The sequence below is a fragment of the Merops nubicus genome, unplaced genomic scaffold, assembly GCF_000691845.1.
Source record: "Merops nubicus isolate BGI_N331 unplaced genomic scaffold, ASM69184v1 scaffold38420, whole genome shotgun sequence".
NCBI lineage: Eukaryota > Metazoa > Chordata > Aves > Coraciiformes > Meropidae > Merops > Merops nubicus.
The window spans coordinates 1-19,896 of NW_008584221.1; the positions used below are offsets into that span (position 1 = coordinate 1).

General features: G+C 45.0%; 1 protein-coding gene across 1 annotated transcript; it reads right to left on the minus strand.

Annotated features, from left to right (window-relative positions):
* Positions 1-11: 11 nt before the first annotated feature.
* Positions 12-19,484, minus strand: LCT (lactase; the record flags this gene model as incomplete). Its single annotated transcript, XM_008943465.1, has 18 exons — positions 18,824-19,484; positions 17,419-17,498; positions 16,123-16,206; positions 15,221-15,323; positions 14,498-14,576; positions 14,058-14,101; positions 13,053-13,732; positions 12,016-12,661; positions 9,151-10,710; positions 8,546-8,814; positions 7,798-8,088; positions 6,520-6,718; positions 5,699-5,901; positions 5,213-5,322; positions 3,182-3,316; positions 1,895-2,118; positions 786-1,022; positions 12-76 (listed from the first exon to the last, which is right to left on the minus strand). Coding segments are annotated over exons 1-18 (5,670 nt in total), but the record flags the coding sequence as incomplete, so codon positions are not given.
* Between the last annotated feature and the right edge of the window lie 412 nt (positions 19,485-19,896).

Here is a 19,896-nt window from a genome sequence, read left to right on the forward strand (position 1 = left end):
GCGCCCCGCGCCGTCAGCGCCAGCCCCAGGAACCGCACGCTGTCGGCCGGGCCCGGCGCCCTCTCTGGTGGTGGCACTGCCCGGGGGACACGGAGGAGAGCGTCAGTACAGAGCCGGGGTCACCCCTCCCCGGGGTGCGGGGCTGCCTCCCGCCTCCCAGTGCTTTCCATGTGGCCACTCTTCAGCTGCGGTTCTGCGAGAGCAGCGACCGCCTGACGCGGCGCTAGCTGGGAATGGAGGCCCAGCTGAGGCCGACAGCGCCATTCTGGAGGTGCCAGGAGAGGTGAGTGTTCCCTGGCAGCTCTGGTCATCCCCCAGACCCCACGCTAACAATGGCTGCTGTTCAATGCACTCCAGCTTGGAAAACAAATGACAAAATATTTCCAGAGGCTCACCCAAAACACTGATTTCTATAAAGTACTCAACTGTTTAGAACACATGGTGTGGGGATACTGAATGGGTGTGGTTTGGAAAACATCCTGGGTATTTCTGTTAGAGAGGAGTAGAATGGACAAACTTTTTTGCTGCATTTTGGAGACAGGCATGTATCACGCTATGGCACAAACTTAGTCATTGGTCTGGTTTTGCATCCAGAAGTGACCTAAATCCCCAAGAATGTCTTCAGTTGTAACAAGACTAATGATTAATGCTCTACTGGAGCCCTTTAAAGAATACTGCAGAAAATGGGAGTGGCTTTAAAGACTGTAAATTATGGAAACCAGGTTAGACTCTAAAGGATTAGAATTGGATGCACACACATATACAGAATTTGCCACATCACTTACCTTCAGGCTCTGGCTCCAGACAGGGATGTGGGCCCGTTGCTGGGTCTGGAAACCCGTTGCACTTTATGATCTGTGAGTAATGCCTGGCAGAGGCCTTGGGGCGCCGCGGCAAGCTGGGGTCTGTGAAATTCACGTGGTAGAACCCGAACCTTTCATCAAAGCCCATCGCCCACTCAAAGTTGTCCATCAGTGTCCAGGCCGTGTAGCCTCGTAAGTCAATGCCATCGAGCACAGCGGCTGTCACCAGGAACAGAAGGAACAGGTCACTGTGCAGCCAGGTGACAGGAGGTGCCACTGCTAGGCCAGCAGCGCCAGGGTGCCATGCAGCAGCAGGGGGCTGAGTGCAGCTGGGTTATTGCCACCTTGGCCTCATTGGTTTTGCTGTCTTCCCATTCCCACCTCTCCCACGTGTTGCCCTAGGTCAGTTGCTCTGAGGTAGCTCAGCTGGCTAGTTGCTAACGAGCAACCAGCATAGCTCAGTCAGCCTGCCAGTGTTGCAGGCTGCTTTCCTCTGCTCCAGAAATCAAACTTTTTGCCCTATAAACAAAGGTTTAGGAACAGAAAAGGAAAGTCATCAACATGCAAACAGTGTTTAAACAAATGCTTGTGGGGCTCACTGCTGAAAGGCAATAAAAAAGCACTTTCTGAACTTCTGGCCAGCAGATCCCAAGCAAACAAAAAAAAAGCCCTTCCCTGATGTTGCTTGACCACTGCTGTAAGTAAAACCAGTTTGGGGTTGGTTTGGTGCCTGTTGTTTTTTTTTCTGAAAGATGTTTTTATATAAAGATGTAGTTTTTAGATAAAGGAGTAGACAAACTAGAAGTTGAAACAAGTATTCATCAAGTAGTAGTACCAGCTATACAAAGAAGCTGCAGTTACCCTCCCAAACCCAGGGTTTGCTCTATCTTTAGCTCTCCTTTCCCTGCCAAGTTGTGGCTATCTGGGGCCAGTTTCTGCTGAAACTCAGAAATTTCGAATCTCAGAAATGGCAACAGCATAAACCCATGTGAACGGGCAACTTGCAGGTTGCTTCATACACCTCAGTTTTGTGGTGAGACACTGCTGCACTCTAGAGAGTCTGATGATCAGATTTAAATCATGATCTGTACCTTTCAGTGCTTCGTTAATGTAGCTCCGGTAGTAATGTGTTCGCCACGTGTCATTGAAGTCCAGGGCTCCCCTTTCTGAGATCCCATTTTCAGTCACGTAAATGGGAGGGTTGTTGTACTCCTCCTTTATCCATCTCAGAAGCTTTCGGAAGCCAAAGGGCGTCACCTTTAGCCAGAGGGAACCAGAGTTCAGCCAGCTTCGGTCAGTTACTGAAGCTACGCCCCTGTGGAGGAAGACACACTGCTCGAGGGAGCGGTCCCGTGTCCCTGGCACCTCATTGCTGCAGGGCTGAGAAATAGGGTGCTGAGCTCTGCAGAAACCTGAACCAGAGGGGACCTGTGGCAAGCTGGTGAAAGCACAGAATGAGGTGGTGCTGGTGCTCACAAGGCCCTAGAAAACCCTTCTCAGGCTTTGCATTACATATTCTACTTAAATCAACTATAGCTGAGGATATGATGTTAGCTCCAAATCTTTGTTCTATTGACAGTGTTTCTGCTGTTCAATCTAGAACGCAGTGCTTGAGCACAAAAATGCCCATTTATACCTAAGTCCAGGCCTTGCAAGCCTGAGCCCAGTGTCCTTCTCTGGGGCTAAACCACAGGGGCTGCAACGCAGCAGCACAGAGAAGTTATAATAATTTCATATAGTCTCTGTGGAAACATTTTGGACAACAGCTTATGTTCACCTCGGTGTGTGGTCCCACCATTGCTTTAATTCTCATCAGAAAAACTAGTAAGGTCCTATTTTTTACCCTTTGAAGCTGAGTAAAGAAATTGGTATCTCAATAAAAGTTTTGACTTCTGTATACTTAACCATGAAGTAAGTGATTTAGCTATTCAGACTTTGACCTCACATTTACCCAGTGTGGTGAGGGAACTAACAACTGTTTAACAGGAAACAGAGCCGTGTCCATGAACCAGGATAATCTAGCAGCTCAAACTGCAGCCTGGGGGCAGGAAATACAATAAATCCTGCTTACAGCTGATCCAAAACCATTGGGAGACACACAAGTGAAGATTCCTTCCTTTAGCAGGGCCTCACATTTTCTTTGTTCTGTTTTAAACATTCATGTTTATCATCAGGTCTGTAAAAAAAGGGCTGTTGCTGGACTTGTACAAAAACAACAGCAGCACAGGTAATGTTTGGGGATCTTTCCCCTAGTATTGGTTATAACAGTTTAAAATACCTGTCTCACAGCTTTATGCACTAGCAGTTTACATGGCTTAGTTGGCCAAGGCTCCAGGGGTGTGTATTTTACTGACCAATGAGTGACATTCACCTCTTACCTGTCAGAGTCGTACGACAGAACACCAGCAGGATAGTTTATGTTGTATGTTAAAACTGTAGTATAATGATTCAGACCAAAGTAATCATATGTGCCTTTAATTCTTTGCTTTTCACTTTCAGTAAATTCTGGAAGTCTGCAATAGAAAACAGAGAAAAGTGTTAGCCCCTCAAAATGTAACTCTTTTCAGGATTTCCTCTTCTTTTGCTTCTACCTCTCCCCAGTCCTCCTGTATCAACTCATCTTTTGCTGACTATGCAATTCATGCTGCCTGCTCTAATGTTCTCCAAGAGAGAAACAAACCTTTGCGTGGAAGAAGAGACACCTGATGGCTAAAGGTCATGCTCATGGTCAGACAAGAAGTTTGACTGTTATCCTGCTTCACAAGACAAGAAAGTGTTTGCCCCGTCAGGAATGTCTTGGGAGGAAGCAGCAACAATCATTCTGGTTGTGATGTGCTCACCACACCCCTATGGAGACCCAGAGCTGAAGTGTTTGTGAGTGACCTGTCTCAGCCCACCATCCTGCAAGAGCAGGACTAGCTCTGGCAGAGGGAAGCATGAAATGGTGTCTCCTGGCAGCCAGTGACATCGAGGGGGTCCTGTCCCTGTGCAGGGGAGCTGTCAAAACACTCTACTCCGGCTTGCACACACTGAAGGTGCAGCCAGCCATCTGAGCTAAGGTGTGCTTCACAGCAGCAGGAGAGCTCTCTTCTGGGTGGCAGTAGTAGTACTTGGTGGGTCATGGCAAAGGCTAATGCAGCACTGCCTCTCAAACTCTGGCTTCTGAAACAATAAAAACTTCTGAGTTTTCTCCCCAAGATCCACACTTTGAACACACTCCACGTGTAATGCTGTCAGCCCTGCTACCAGCACAAGCACAAGGGCAGGTACCATGATCCTTGAGGAGAAACACAGGAAAACCCAGGAGAAACTGGGAACGAGGCTCTGTGTATGGACTTGACCATTTAATCCCAAAGTGCTTGGTTCCCTCAAAAGTGAGGCCTCCCCAGAGAAGAACATTCCCATTTGGGATCTGCAGCCCTACACAGAGTAAGAAAAGGAGTCAGGGACATCCAGGGTGCCCTGGAACAAGGTGTGAGGTTTCATCCTTCTTTTAGCAAGAAGAGGGAGAAAATTCTCCGCAAAGGAAATTCTCCTGGCAATTAGGTCCCAAGGTAACCCTTGCTGAAAATGCAGCCAGTGGCACCTTGGTGATGCTTAGGAGTTTGCAGCCTCTCTGTCCCAGAGAGAGGACAGGACTTCTTCCCCAGACTGAGATGCTTGGGCACATTATCTCTCAAAGCAACACGTGTGACTTTGCTCTCTCATTGATTGCAGCAGCCACCAGAGAAGAAATAACCTGCCCATGTGCCTGCAGATGTGTGTGAGTGGTTTGGGCACATAAAAACCAAAACTCAAATCTTAAAGAGACTTGCCTTTGCTGCCAAGTACACACCAATTCTTCCACCATCCCCTGCATTTCAAAAACAAGTGGTCTGTCACATTTGCAGAGAGGAATGACCAGGAATAGCCCCAGAGCTAATACACCCCATTACATTGTTATTAAAGTGAAGAGGGGGAAAAAGTGCTTTCCTCTTATGTGCCTAGAAAGGGAGAGAAGAGGAAAACCATTCATGATGGAGCATTGCTACCACAATAACATGAAGAATAAAATAAGAACTGTAATTCAGAGGGACCAATGAGTTGTCGGTGCTCAAGTGTAGCACAGTTGTAAGAAATATTAAAACACATTGACCATGGTTGTCAAGTAACACAGTGTGTCTAATGCAGAGCATTTACTGTACCACGCTGAGCTGCCAACTTATTACCCCAAAGATGAGTAATATCAGCAAATTTGCAGGAGAGGTAAGGACAGGGAGCAAGCAAAACGTACATTATAGTTTTTCTGAGAGGATACTGTGGGATTTTTACAGTGACACTGCCACAGAATCATTGAACTTCAGCACTCCTAGCAGGGAAGCAGGTTCCAGCACAGCCAGGACAAAGCTGGCGTGTGCCCGGGCTCTTACCGGGACTGGCCCAGCCCCTGCGCCAGGCTGCGCTCCCGAATCCTCCTCTTCATCACTTCATTGTAATCACCAGTCTTGAAAATGGGATGAGCAAACCAACCTAGGAGAAACTAAGTCAAATAAGGGAAAAGGATAAATTGCATATCAAAACAAGGCATTTAACCATTTCTCTTTCATGTGCTGCTTTATAGGTGGTGCCTGAGTTTACAATTAGCGGGCACACGGAGGTGCCCAGGGATGCCCATATAATGGCAGGAAAGTTAATAAGCTTTTGCCACTGCAACCATATTTTGTCTCATTTCTGTTGCATGCTTGATCAGGCACCAGAAGAGGGTGATACATTTCCTTGCAGTGATGCATCTGGCTCATTCTTTTCTTTCAGTGAGATGCTGAGCTGGGCTCTGGTTGTCTCCAGCACCCAGAGAGGGGGTGCCACCATGAACAAACCCAGGGGCAGCAGGGAGAGCTATGACCAGGTGATTCTACCTGCAAGTATTGTCTGGCAGCATCGATGTCAGCCTGTTTGTGGGGGTTCCTCGGTTCTGCCCAGTCAGAGTTGATGGTGATAGAGATTAATCCTCCTTGTTTTGCCCGGTAGGTCTCATTGTAGAGGTGCCAGGCTTCTGCATGGGCCTTTATTAAGTTGTGTGCCACCACATAGGGGGCTCGCCCTGGCCGGATGGAGACACCTGCAGAGACATGGACAGCACAGGCAGAGGAGCAGCAGTTCCCAGCTTCTCATCAGCTGCTTCCCAAGTTAACACTCAGGACACCCAGGACTGCCTGCTGGTAAATGACTGAATGTGCAGCACATGGTGCCGTGGGCTGAGGTGGCAGAGCCAGCCGAGGTTGCAGCTGCAGTGAGCAGGTGTGGGACCCCACACTGCCCCCTTCTCCTCCTCCTGTGGTGGGACGTGTGCTGGTTCAGCTCTCTGTCCCTGCTGGGCTGCCAGCCCCGGCAACTGGCTGCTGTCACCACGTGCTTCTACCCTACAGCACAGCTTGACCCCCCTCCAGCCATCACCCTTCCCAGTTCCTGGAGCTGGTCTGGAAATAGGGTCTGCTCCAGACAGCAATCTGGAGATTGTAGAGGAAGAGTGGATCAGTGAGGAAGGAGAATGGGTGTTGGGGATGACAGGTGAAGTGAAAGAAGGACCTGTTCACCACACCACAGGAGTCCAAACCCCCAGCCTGCACATCTTCCTTGCTCTCCTTTGCAGGCCCCTCCCATCAACCCTGCTGCAGCATAAACCAGAGTTGTGCCTGCAGTGCTGTGAATGCTCCAAGGTTACTCCCAGCAGTCTCACCTGGAGCAGCTGCGCCCACGCCATAGCCGAGATAGGCAGTGTTGTAGGGTTCATTGAGGGTTATCCAAAATTTCACTTTATCTCCCAGTCTCTGGAAAAGGACCTCAGCATACTCCTTAAACCTCTGAACTATAGTTTCATTCTCCCACCCACCGATGTTCTGCAGTGCCTGTGGGAGGTCCCAATGATAAAGAGTCACCTGTGGGGACAGCACAAGAAAGGACTCAGTAAGTCACTCTGCCTTTTGGAAACAGGACAGTAACCCAGCTGCACCCGTGAACATAAACACACTGAGCTTTGATCTGCACCCACCTGTTCCTAACGATGTCTTAGTTTGTAGCAATCACTCCTACACTCAAGCAAAATACCTTTTTTTGCCAGTGTTTTCAGTTTCCTTAGGACACAGAGAAATGACTTGAACTCTAGGGACTGTCTGATGGTGAAGATGAAGCCTTTACCAAAACCCAGCATGGCCTTGTGACAACAAGACCTCATCAGTGGGGACCTGCTGTGCCTGCACTGACTCAGATGAAATACAGGAGGACCCCTCTTTGGACTGGTACATGTCGGACCAGTCTAGAGCAATGCCACGAAGGCACAGGTGTGCTCAGGCACGCCCTGGTGCTTGTGAAGCTGTTACTGGACTGCCCCAGGCTGGTGTTCACACCTGTGTGCAGTGTCTGGTGCAGCCGTGGCTGCTCCCTGTGTGTACCAGTGTGGCCTGGGGACAGCAGCAACAGCAGCAATGGGGAAGCAGCAGGGACCGGCAGACAGAGACCGCAGGTGTCCAAGGCTATGGGGACAGGTCAGACTCACTCAACAGTGCTGAAAGAGCTGAGTGATGCAGTGGTGAGGCCACTGTCCATTAGATGTGACAAACTATCACTGCTTTTTTCACAATAAACTCCACAGACTATCATCAGTGGAGCTTACTGGTTCTGGGGAAAAGAATGATGTTTCACCCATCTCCAAGAAAGGCAAGGAGGACCATGGCAGTTACAGGTTGCTTGGCCTCACCTCAGTCCTTGTGGAATCCACTTCCAAGGACATGAGGGACGAGAAGGTATATTTCAAACAGCAAACAATAAGGTTACTGTGATCTTCCTGGGTAGTAATTTCTAACATATCACTATATTCTTGATTCATTTGCTTATGCAAAACCCAAAAAATGGTTTTCTTGCAGAACACAATAGAAAACCCTTTCTCTGTGAAGGTGGGTGTGGATGGAAGCACACACGTGTGAGCATCAGACTTGGAGTTTTGCTATTTTTCAGTTACCTGAGGCATAATGTTAGCTGCCAGAAGAGCATCAATGAGCCTTTCATAGTAGTTCAGTCCCATTTCATTGATGTATCTGGTGGTCCCATCTGGGAGGACACGGGACCAGGAGATTGAAAAGCGATAGTGAGACACATTGAGCCTCTTCAGCATTTCCACATCCTCCTCGATCTTGTGGTAGCTGTCACAAGCTACATCTCCAGTGTCATCATTGCTGATTTTCAAGTGAGTGTGAGAAAATTTGTCCCAAATGCTAAGTCCTTTCCCATCTGCTCTCCATCCTCCCTCAATCTGTAATTGAAGAGAGAGTGGGGGATCGTTAGCAAACCCCAAATTTAGGTCTTGGCCTAGCAAAGAATTCAACCTGTTAGTCTTTGTGGCATCACACAATATTTTGACTTATCGGCTTAAGTCTAGAACTAGCAATGTTTTTGCTGCACCAAACCAGTAAGACCTCTTGGGCCTCAAGGCAAGATGTACTAGCAAAGTACGATGTCACAGAAGTGGCATTGCTTCAGTTCACCTGCTGCTCCACGTTGGCTGGCTCTTGTGAAACCCGTGCTGCTGTCTCAATGCGTGTGGTATAACCATGCCCTTAAATATCTCCGAGCTCCCCCCCGCTTTTGCATCAGTTCTTACACTAATACTCAATTACAGTAAAACCTCACGTCACAAAAGCTGTAGGTGTCTTATCCAAAATGAATTAACTCTCCACAGATACTTTAAGAGTCCGTCTTGGTTTCCTAACCTGATATGCTGCAGTTGCTACACTCCACCAAAAGTTCTTTGGAAACTCTCCATATAAAAACTCATCTTCTTTTGGCAGTGGGATGCCATTATTGCGGATGATTTCTGCGTAGTACACAGCAGAGCGCTTTGGGGTTCTTGGCCTGTTGGGATTGTCAAAATCAACCTGGTGCAATCCAAATCTGGGATCATAACCATTCAACCATTCAAAGCTATCCATAAAAGACCAAGCATTGTATCCTCTCAGATTAACACCGTCCAACTTGTAAGCTGAAAGACCAGAAACAAATGGAGAAGCGTCAGTGGTATAATCACACACTAAATGAGCCACAAGGACTTCACATGGAAGCACAGAACACACTTCTGGCTTCGTAAAGCTGGCACTTGGCAGCCAAGATCATTAAAAGACTCCACAATTGAAGGATGCAAAGTGCAAACACCCATGCAAAGGAACTCATAAAAAGAAATGCTATGTTTATATTGTGTTCAGAATATTTAAAGATTGATCTCAGTCACTTTTAAAAACTACTCTGCAAAGGAATAAAGCAACCAGAAATCTAGAGAGGAGACACACAACACCGACAGAACCAAAGCAAACACTGGTACCTTTCAAAGCTTCATCAATGTAAGTTTTGTAGTAAAATATCCTGCTATTGTCGTCAACATCCGATTTGGTCTTTATCCCCACTCCATTCTCCATGATGTATATTGGGGGATTTTCATATTCTTCTTTGATCCAGTTCAGTAGCCTCCTCAGCCCCCAAGCCACAGCCCTATGGCCAGTAATGGCTGAGGAAGGCCAGGAGCTGTCAACCTTTGTTAAAATTTCCTGGTCATACTCATAAGAGAAGGGCTTCAACCGCGTCGTCGCATGGGTTACAATTTTGGAGGTGTAGGTGTTGAAGCAGAAAACATCTGCTGTGCCCCTGATGTATTCCTGCTCCTCGGCCGTGAAAACTGGCAGGCGAGACGATGGCAGGTTCTGGAGCTCGCTCCTGTTCCCAACCTTCCACTTCATGACGTCGGGGTAGTCCCCGTTCTTGAAAATCGGGTGTGTAAACCACCCCACCAAAAACTGCAGGTACCTGTCTGCAGCTTCTATGTCCCTGGGGTCGCTTGGTGTCTTCGGCTCAACCCAGTCGATGTTGGGACACAGAGCTATGACCCCTCCCTGGCTCGCTCTGTATTTGTCATCGTATGTGTGGTAGACCCTGGCATGAGCTTTCAGTAAGATGTGGGCAACCCTGTAGGGAGCAGTGCCAGGGTCGCTGACCTTGGGTGGGAATGACCCAGTGCCATAGCCAACCCAGGCAATGACTTGGGGTTCATTGAACGTAATCCAGAACTTCACTCTGTCCCCAAAGGTCTGGAAACAGAAGTCTGCAAAGCTATCAAACAGGTCAATCAGTGCGTGGCTCTCCCAGCCACCAATGTCCTGGAGTGCTTGTGGCAGGTCCCAGTGGTAGAGGGTGACGACTGGAGTGATGTTGTTTGCGACCAGCCCGTCGATGAGCCGGTTATAGTAGTCAACTCCAGGGCTGTTTATTGAGTTGTTCCTTCCGCTGGGGAAAATTCGGGACCAGGACAGGGAGAAACGATAGTTCTTTACCCCTAGGGCTCTCAGCAGGTAAATGTCTTCCTCCACCTTGTTGTAACTACCACAAGCTGTATCTCCAGTATCACCATTCTTTATATTCCCTGGAACATGGGTGAAGTTATCCCAAATGCTGGGTCCTTTGCCATCAGCATCCCAACCTCCCTCTATTTGGTAGGCAGAAGAAGACACACCCCACGTAAAGTCCTCTGGGAATGTCCCATAAAAGTACATGTCCCTTTCAAAGTCTGTTTGAGAAGAAAACTTCTGCCAGACAACCTTTGCCTTGGAGGGAACTTCTGACGCGGGTAAATTCGGCAACTTTGATAGCATGGGTAGGTCAAACACCATTGGTGGAGAAGATCTGTCTGAGGCTTTGGGTGGGAAACCATTTTTGTCAATAACACCGGAATAGAAATAAGCAGATGCCTTCGGAGTCCTTGGTCTGTTGCTATCTTCAAAATTCACGTGATGCAGCCCAAATTTTAAGCTGTATCCCACTGGGCCTTCAAAGCCATCAACCAGGGATCGGGCAACATATGACCGAACATCTACTGCGTCTAGCTTCACCGCTGCCACAGAAACAGCACGAGACATGGTTACTCATTTGGACATTTTCTGAACACAGCACAGCACAACATCACCACCACAACTGAGGGTAACAGTCTGACAAGCCAAACATCTACAAATAGTATTTTAGTCAAAAAAAAAGAAAAAGAGCCCCAAACAATTAGGGTATCTGGCAAGAAAAGCAGTCAGTGCTGTAACAGGAGCTGGTCAAATGCTTCGTGACGAAAATGCAGGAGTAAAGAAACACTCTTTGAGAGATGTTTGAGTACAGGACACTCATGGTACTGGTATGCCTTTCTCCTTGTTCTTGTTTTCAAGCACAATTATTCAATTTAGTTAGGTGGTGCACTGTTAGTTGTAACACTACAGTTAAACACTGTCTGTATTTAGTGCTTGCCTATCTTCCCTGAGCACAGCAGTTTCTTTTAGCAGAACAGCCTTTCCAATACCAGCAGAGGCACGTCCAGCATCCTTCCTCACATTGCCTACAAAACAGCAATAAATCTGTCTTGTGCCAGAAAAGTTTTATTATATGCAGTCCATCTCCTTTACTTCTGCTGAGACATAACAGCAATGTTAAATTGTGTTTTCTGCAGCTCTTTTAACACTTCTCCCAAGATGCTGAGAACTAGGTCAAGAAGATCAAAAGCTGTACAGTGATCACCAACCTATTTAATACAGCATATTTAATACAGTTTTCCTGACTCTGTACTGATCTGTGTATCTCAAGAGAGCATCAGTCAAATCTGTTTGAAATCTCAAATCTCTATACCTCTCCAGAACTTTAGTCACCAATATTATTTTGATGCCAGTTGATGCACAGTTTGAAAAGATACAAGTATATCCTGAATCTTGCTCAAAACCACTGAGATAACAAATATCTCTCTAAAAATTGTAATCTGAAATGGTACAGGATGCTGTCAGTTAGATCTGCTTAATCAGTACAGACATCATTCTGTCCTGGTCTATGAGATCTCTGTAGGCAAAAGCCTGCCTGGAGGCAAGTCATCTTCAGGGCAGCTGAATTACAGAAACACTGTTCTCACAGAGCAGCTGGCATTAGGGTCCAGGCTACAATTATCTGCATATATAAAAGACCTATTCCCATACCTAAAGAGAATGGAGAGTTCCAGAGATGGAGAACAGATAGGCTGAAGTATAGGAGGTCACAATACATCTACAAGAGGCAGCTGACCTCATACCATTATGCAAGCGCTGATGTTTTAAAGTTAACCACCATGGAAGTGATAGAATAACTAGTTGTCATTATTTAAAAAAAAAAAAAAAAATCTAAAATGTCTCCCTACCTTTCAGAGCCTCATTGATGTAGCGTTGGAAGTAACCCACTCGCAGAGTGTCATTAATAAGGTCCCCTGTGTCTTCTGTTGGCACACCACTTCCTGCGATGTAAATGGGGATCTTTGTCCCCGTATATTCCTGGGACACAAAGTTCAGCAGCCTTCTTAACCCCCAAGGGACCACATGGACCCAAGAAGAGGCAGCCTGTGGCCAAGAAGGGTCTACATGCAAGGAGAAGTTCCCAATGCTCTCGTAGCTCGAGGTGCAGGTCCTGTTAGTCACAGCACTGACCAGGCGGGAAGTGTAATGGGAAAGACCAAAAAAATCCGCAGTGCCTTTCACCCAGGACTTCTCCTCTTCTGTGAACAGAGGCAGCTGTGCAACAGTTGTGGAGCACTGCTGGTTGGTTTCCTGGATCTGAGCCTTCAGGATATCTGGGTAATCACCGTTAACAAACACAGGGTGAGCAAACCAGCCAAGCATGAACTGCAGGTACCTCTCAGATGCCCTCACATCCTCAGGGCTGCTTGGAGTCTTGGGTTCAGCCCAGTCAGAGTTCAGCACCAGCCCCACCTTTCCCAGCTGCTGAGAGCGATATTTGTCATCATACAGGTGCCAGACCTTGGCGTGAGCCTTGAGAATTGTGTGAGCCACCTGAGGGCAGAAAGCAGAAGAGTGTGTGTGTCACTGCTTTGCACAAGAACTCTTGTGCACTGAGATTGTTGCCATCTGAGAATGTCGTCACCACCCAAAAGAATAAACCTTGGCAATACAATCACAGCCAGAGTGCAGCAGGTTTTGGACTCAGTAGAACTTGGCTATCCATCAACACCATCTTTCAGAATAGAAAACTAAAACTAAACTAAGATTTCTAGCACCCCTTAAAAACTCCCCCCCCCATTTTTTTTTTTTTTAAGTATCATAAATCCAACCAGCAAATAATTGTCTCACTTTAGGCTGGAACATAGTTGGAAGTACAGAACCATTACAGCAAAAGAACCCAACAATGGCAGCTGCAGGATCCCAGTTATTGCTGTGTCCCTACCTTGTAAGATGCTGCTCCCGGGTCAGTGATTCCTGGAGGATGCTCTCCGGTGCCATAGCCAGCGTAGCTGATAACCCAAGGCTCGTGGAAAGTAACCCACAACTTGACCCGATCCCCAAAAGTGGCAAAGCAGAAGTCTGCATAGTTTACAAAAGCATCTATGATACTGTTGTTTTGCCAACCACCAAGAACCTGAAGAGCCTGTGGGAGGTCCCAGTGGAACAGAGTCACCATGGGCTCAATGTTAGAGTCTAGCAACTGGTTAATTAATTGGTTGTAATGACCAACACCCTTGGAGTTGATGGTCTCGTTGGTGCCAGCAGGGAAAATTCTAGGCCAAGAGAGAGAAAATTTGTACAGTTGGGGATGAAGACCCCTGAGTAGGTAAATGTCATAGCTGGTTTTATAGTAGCTGTCACATGCCACGTCTGCTGTTTGGTTCATGTGGAAATGACCTGCATGCCCAAACTGATCCCAGATGCTCTCTCCTTTCCCATCCTCTGCCCAAGCTCCTTCAATGTTGAAGGCACCTGTGGATGTGCCCCAGAGGAAACCACCTGGGAAAACATCTTGCAGAAAAGAATCTCTCTCCACTTCGGACTGTTTAGCAAACATTTCCCAAACTGTTTGATAGGAGGAGCGAGGGGCAAGAACAGCATCTGGGTTCTCCTTGAGAATAGCTGTTTTGCTGGAAATAGAATAAAAAGAAGTTACAATCTGCAAGGTGCCATAGAACTTGGAAACATGGAGGATAAAAATCATTTGCTTTCCATTCAGCTGACATAAGCCTCTTAGGGTATAGTTCCTTTGTCATCTGATCAATCCAAACTTTTGCCATCCAGCTAGCAGATGAAGGTGCACTGCAATGAACTAACTGCAGAGCTCAAGAGCTGTCTATCTAATGCATTTCCTTACAGGTAGACTCTCACAATTGATTACAGCTACATGCAGATAAAATCCTTGCAGTGTGGAGCATTTTCACACGCTACTACTGCTCTCCTGAGCTTCTATGGGATAAGCTAAAACTCCTTAGTCCTGCTGCTGTAGTCCTTAGTATCTCCCTGCACAATGACTTCTACATTTCTGTAGGCACAACTGGCTTCTCCCCTAGGAAAGCCTCTAATATATTTATTTACTTATTTAACACTATTTTCCTCTTGAAAAGAGCAGAAGGCTTGGAAAACATACTTGGTCACTATTGGCTTGAAGGTGCAACCTGGGTAACCAAGGATGAAAGCATGGGAGAGGATTACATTGCCTGTAATAGTAGGATAGAGGATTGCCTGGGACAGCAAGAGATGGGCCTCAGCAGGACACTCCTTTCCAATACTTTCAGCAGCTAAGAGCAAACTTTACCACTACAGTTGTCTTGTTTCTGGCCACACACAGGTTTCTAGAGGATGCTATTTTATTGTAGTAGCTGATTTAAGGGACAAAAACTGTACCTTAAAATAAGAGATGATGAGAAGTCCAAGAACTCATTCACATCATAGCCAATTGTACATGTCTTTTCTTTATTAATAGCTGAAAACAAACAAATGGCAAGTGATAAACTTAGTCACAGCTTAGATGCCACAGACTGCATGACACTACTGGCACACACAATTACACCTTTAGAATCAAGTTGCTTTTCATAACTAATAGCTAGCTTTCTCAGATCAAGTATGTTGGGGTTTTATTACATATTTACAATTTTATGTTAAAAAAATGATCACAAAAGCATTTAGATTGCAAAAGATCTTTAAGATCATCAAGTCCAACCATAAACCAAACACTGCCAAGTCCACCACTAAACCATGTCCCTCAGCACCTCCTCTACATGTCTTTTTAATTCCTCCAGAGATGGTGACTCCACCACTTCCCTGGGCAGCGTGTTCCCCAACACTTCACAACCTTTTCAGTGAAGAAGTTTTTCCTAATGTCCAATCTAAACCTCACCTAGTACAGATTGAGGCTGATGAAAACAATGAAAAGCTTTGGGGAAGATTCTTTGCTTCCCCTCCCTCCACTCACCATTCACTCTTAGTTTTCCAAGAAGGCTATGAAAGAAACTATAAAGTTATTTCATCTGATAGCAGCAGTCTGGACTGGATAGTTTTGAATGTCCCTTATAAACTGCCATGCAGACCTTAGCTATAAAAACCTCCTTCTTGAAATATGTCACTCACCTGTGACAATGGCAGCTACTGGTATGAAAGGATTCTCTTCCATGGAACCACAATCAAGGAACTTTAGACTAAAAAGCAGGATCTCCATGTCCTTCCAGACATTCTGCAAAACCAGACGTCAGAGACTTGTATGAAAGAAGCATCAGCCAGCTAGTAAAACCACACTCTTGGCATTTCTTGCTTCTAACACAGAATAGGAAATACCTAGAAGACTAAGAAACAGCGACAGGGTTCTTTGAAGTTAAATTCATAAATAAACATTAAACAGCAACCACTATTTTTCCCTGATCCAAAAAAGCCCAATGCTCATTCGTGACAATGGGTAGCTCATTATTCTACTCCTCAGTTGCTGGATGACTCTCATCTCACATATTTTAAGAATGCAGTTCTACCAGAGGTTTAAGATCAGGTACTAGCCTGTAGCACCACTGACATTACTGCTGCCATGTGATCTAATCCTTCCACAAACTCACCCTCAGTCACCTTTCTAGCACTGCCTCTGCAGATGAGGAGCAGTGAAGTTTGGTGGTGCCATTGCAGAACCCATGCTAGAATAAAAGAGTGTCTTTTTGTGTAAAGGTATTAGCCTAACAGCATAGCAAAGACTTAAGATGTGAAAGAGAAGGTTTTTCAGTCCTGGATAAAAGAATTATGCCATTCCAGCTGTTAATGCACCAATAATGAGCACTGACCAAGATGACCCTTCCGAGCACTTTCAAACACCTGTTTTTAAGTCTGAGCAACACCAGAGGACTGTGAGCACTATGCACCTGTTTCCTACTGTAGCTCTTGTCCCAGCTCTCACAGCAAATCAAAACTGTTTAGACATGCATCAGGAAACATGAAATTCCCCCTCTATTTATGGTCTGTTGCTATAATTTTAACACTGTGCGCCATGTTACCTGGAATTCACTCAGTTTCTTGTAAAAATCTCTTTCATTTCCACAACAGTACTGAAGGCTGAGAGAGAGAAAGTCTACTGAATCCTGGAGACAAGAAAAGGAGAAGAAGCATCCTGACATAAAACGTATTTTTTACAGCTGTTACATTAAAAATGTGTGAAACTGTGAAATGTTTGACAAAGATATGTTGCTGGAGTAAAAAGCCATGTAGCTATATGAAAGCCCTGAACAATATGAGTACAAACTGTATACAGTGTGGAAAGATACATTTTCTATCTCTCCTTCTAAACAAAGTAAAAATTAAGCAGCTAAATGAAATTCTAGGAGCACTTTATGAATTTAATTTTAACAATTTAAAGTTGATTTTTTAATTAATACAGCTGAAGTTGTCTGTGATTAATCAGACAGAGAAACCTTTGCACCTCTGTGCTTCAGGTAGGTCTTATCAATAATCATTCCAAACTACAAGCGTTATCCCACTACAAGTTATTAAGCTCAAGGGAATAGATTGTATTCTATTAAACCAGCTGATGAAGCTGGAAGAACAGTGATAAGCTTTCTGTTTAAGTCCAAAGTTTTCTTCTAGTTTAGTCAGTTCACCTAATACAACATCATTCCTTTCCCTATAAACCACACCTGGCTTATATCCTTGAAATGTCATGCCTATGGCATTGCTTACACTATCACTAAATTTCAGAGGATTGTGACTCAAAAAAAAAGCCCATTTGTTCATTATATCCTACATTAACATCCTCAAAGTGAAGGCATCTACTAACAGAGGGTTTGGTCTTTACAGAAAGGATGCAGAGATTATGTTCTCCTCATGTTGTGCCAGCCCCATGCAACTAGATAGAACACTTTTATCACAGCTCATTTTTTTAACATCAAAATAAGATTTTTTTAAAATAGCAGTTATTTAAAATGAAGCACCTGTTTCTTTGGCAGTGCATTGAGTAGATTTGCAAAGAAAATAACACGTACACTTTTTGCAGACACCTTGTCATTTAAGCACATGTATTGATAAAAATGCCAATTATAAGAGCAAATATGTTTCCATATATTTTAATCAGTGATTACTAGCCAAGAAAGGATGAAGAAGTAATTTTTAAAACCAGTGAACTTCACATGATTGGACTAATCAAATAAGTAAAATTTACCAAATTGATCAATTGGTCAACTGGCTAAAATTTTATTTAACTTCAACTTGCAACGAGTCACTTGATCCTGTACATAAAAATCAAGTTAAATTGAATCAAATTTATATAAATTTGGAAATAATTTCTACTAAAGGGTTACCTGGAGAGAAACTGACAGCAATTCTGATGAAGCACTACCCAAAACATGATCCATTCCTAGAGCAATGGACAGCTTTCCACCTTGGGGAAAAAAGAAGAGGCTGTCTATTGGTAGTATGGTAAAGACAAACTAAAAATTCCATTTCACTGCAGTTATTTTAAAATCAGTTGGAAAATTTTGAAGACATGGAACATCAACCAGAGCCCTAGGTAGCCAGTTCCAGAATACTCACTATGATTTCAACAGAATTCAAGGAGGTTGAAATTCAAAAGCAGTTAACTAAATCTCATCTAATCATGAGTGCTCATCAACGTCTTAGCACTGTTGCTTGCAGGAAGGTGGATCTGAACACACCTGCCAGTGGGTGCCCTTCCACTCTGTGCATAATTGTAAGTAATATCTTTTACTTTCATGGCTTTGTGTGGTTCTACACTGATTATTTGTTTAAATCCATTCTGTGCCAGATGCTGCTGAGATGCTGGGATGGCAGGAATCTGGGAGGGCAGATTATGTGGGAGGGAAGCTGGGCAACTTCTAAAGTGTGAATGGTATTGCAAAGTATTTCTGACAAATGCAGGAATTAAAAATAAATAAATTTAATTAAAAATCTGAAAAAACCAGGACTGAGCCAGCTCTATGGGTTGTCTGCCTGGGACAGACAAATTCCATGCCTAAAGAAGGCAGCCCCAAGGGAACAGCTGCTTAGAAAATCCTTGGTACCAATCATAAAAGAGATTAAATTTTGCTCTGTGTAACACAGGTAGAGGTAAGATTTAACTACTTAAAAATCCCTGTGTCTGCAATGAGGAAAGTCAAACAAAGGACACTTCAGACTCCCTCACACTATTATCAACTCACAGGAGACTACTGGTTTTCAGTATCACTGAAATAAGTAATAAGGCTTTGAAAATGAGATGACTGGTCAGATTCTGACTAAGTCTCAGTCCCACTTCTGTTACATGACACATTTAAGGTTCAGTGTATGAACAGGATGAGGCTACAGCTCACTGGGGGCATCTGCTGGTCTTTAGATTAAGAGCACACCAACAAGAGCCTTTAAAGAAAAAGCATACAGAAGTATTTCTGCTGCTCAAATTCACTGGAGACTATTTGATGCTTCCCTGATGTTTTAAAGATCAAATAAAAATATGCACACATACACATATATTATCCCCAACTATTTTGGCTATCATTTCACCTAAAATGCAATTATCAGAAAATTATAAAACCATTATCAAATTAAGGGATTTGAAGGAACCTGTTACTCAAGGATTTCTGTGTAATTCTGAGGGCACTGACAGTAAATTCACACACAGAGATTGCATGTAGCTGCTGCCATTTAATCCCATAACAAAATATTTGTTAAAAAGTCACATCAAAAAAAATCCCTCTCCCTTCTCCTTACCTGCTGATGAGTGTTTCTGGTGGTAGATGGTGTAAGTTCTTTCATGAGCAGCAGCTATGGCCTGGGCTTGGTGCTGGGGGTCATCATAAGGAAGGCTTCTAAGGACCTCTGGGAGGTCGCTGAAGGTGAGCCACACGTTGACCATGTTCCCAAAAACACGGAAGCTGAACTCTGCATACTCCACAAAAAGGTCAACAAATGTGCTGGCTCTCCTGCCCATGGCCTGCATGGCCACGGCATCAGGGATGTGCTGGTGATGCAGAACTACAACTGGCCTGAGGCCTGCAGCAACCAGGGTCTTGAGCAGCTCCTGGTAGCACCACACTTGAGCTTCATCTGGCCTCCTGGCATCCCCCTTTGGAAGGACATGTGCCCAGGGCAGGAAGACTTTGTAATGTGTCACCCCAGTCCCACGAAGGCGGGAAAAGTACCGGGGCAGCCCAGAGGCTGCAAGATCTTGTTGGCATAGGTGGCTCTGGGCTTCAGCCACAGCAGGGCCCTGATCTTCTTTGGGTAGGGCTTGGTCTTGCAGATGCAATCTATTTAACTGGCTGGGTAGAGGTCCAGCAATGGCAATAAAATTCTGAGCAAAATCCCCATCTATCCCACAGCTGGGAGAGACTAACAGAAAGAAGAAAACTGTCTTACAAATCAGCTCCATTTCTGGACTTGCTTCAGAAAGAGTTATTCCACACTACTTATATTACAGTAGAAGTAATATTTAACTGAAATTATCTGTTACACAGATAAATGCTCCCAGAACCAGCTGACACCAGAATGATAACAAATCAGGAATTTAAATCAATAGACAAACAAATGGATAAATGCAAAAAGCATGGTCAATTAGCTGGAGAAAGGTCACATGGAAACACTTTCTGACATGCTCAGGTTCCCTCTTATGCTTCCATATCAACTTTCTTTTGCTGATACTGCCTCAATTTCAGAGGAAGATAAAATAAGTAGACAATGCTTTTCATCTCCTCTTGCCCTTTTTTGGCTGAAGAGGAATCCCACCACAGCTCTGGATGCAGAACATAACAAGAGCAGTGATTTCCATTGCTGGAGCTGGGTGC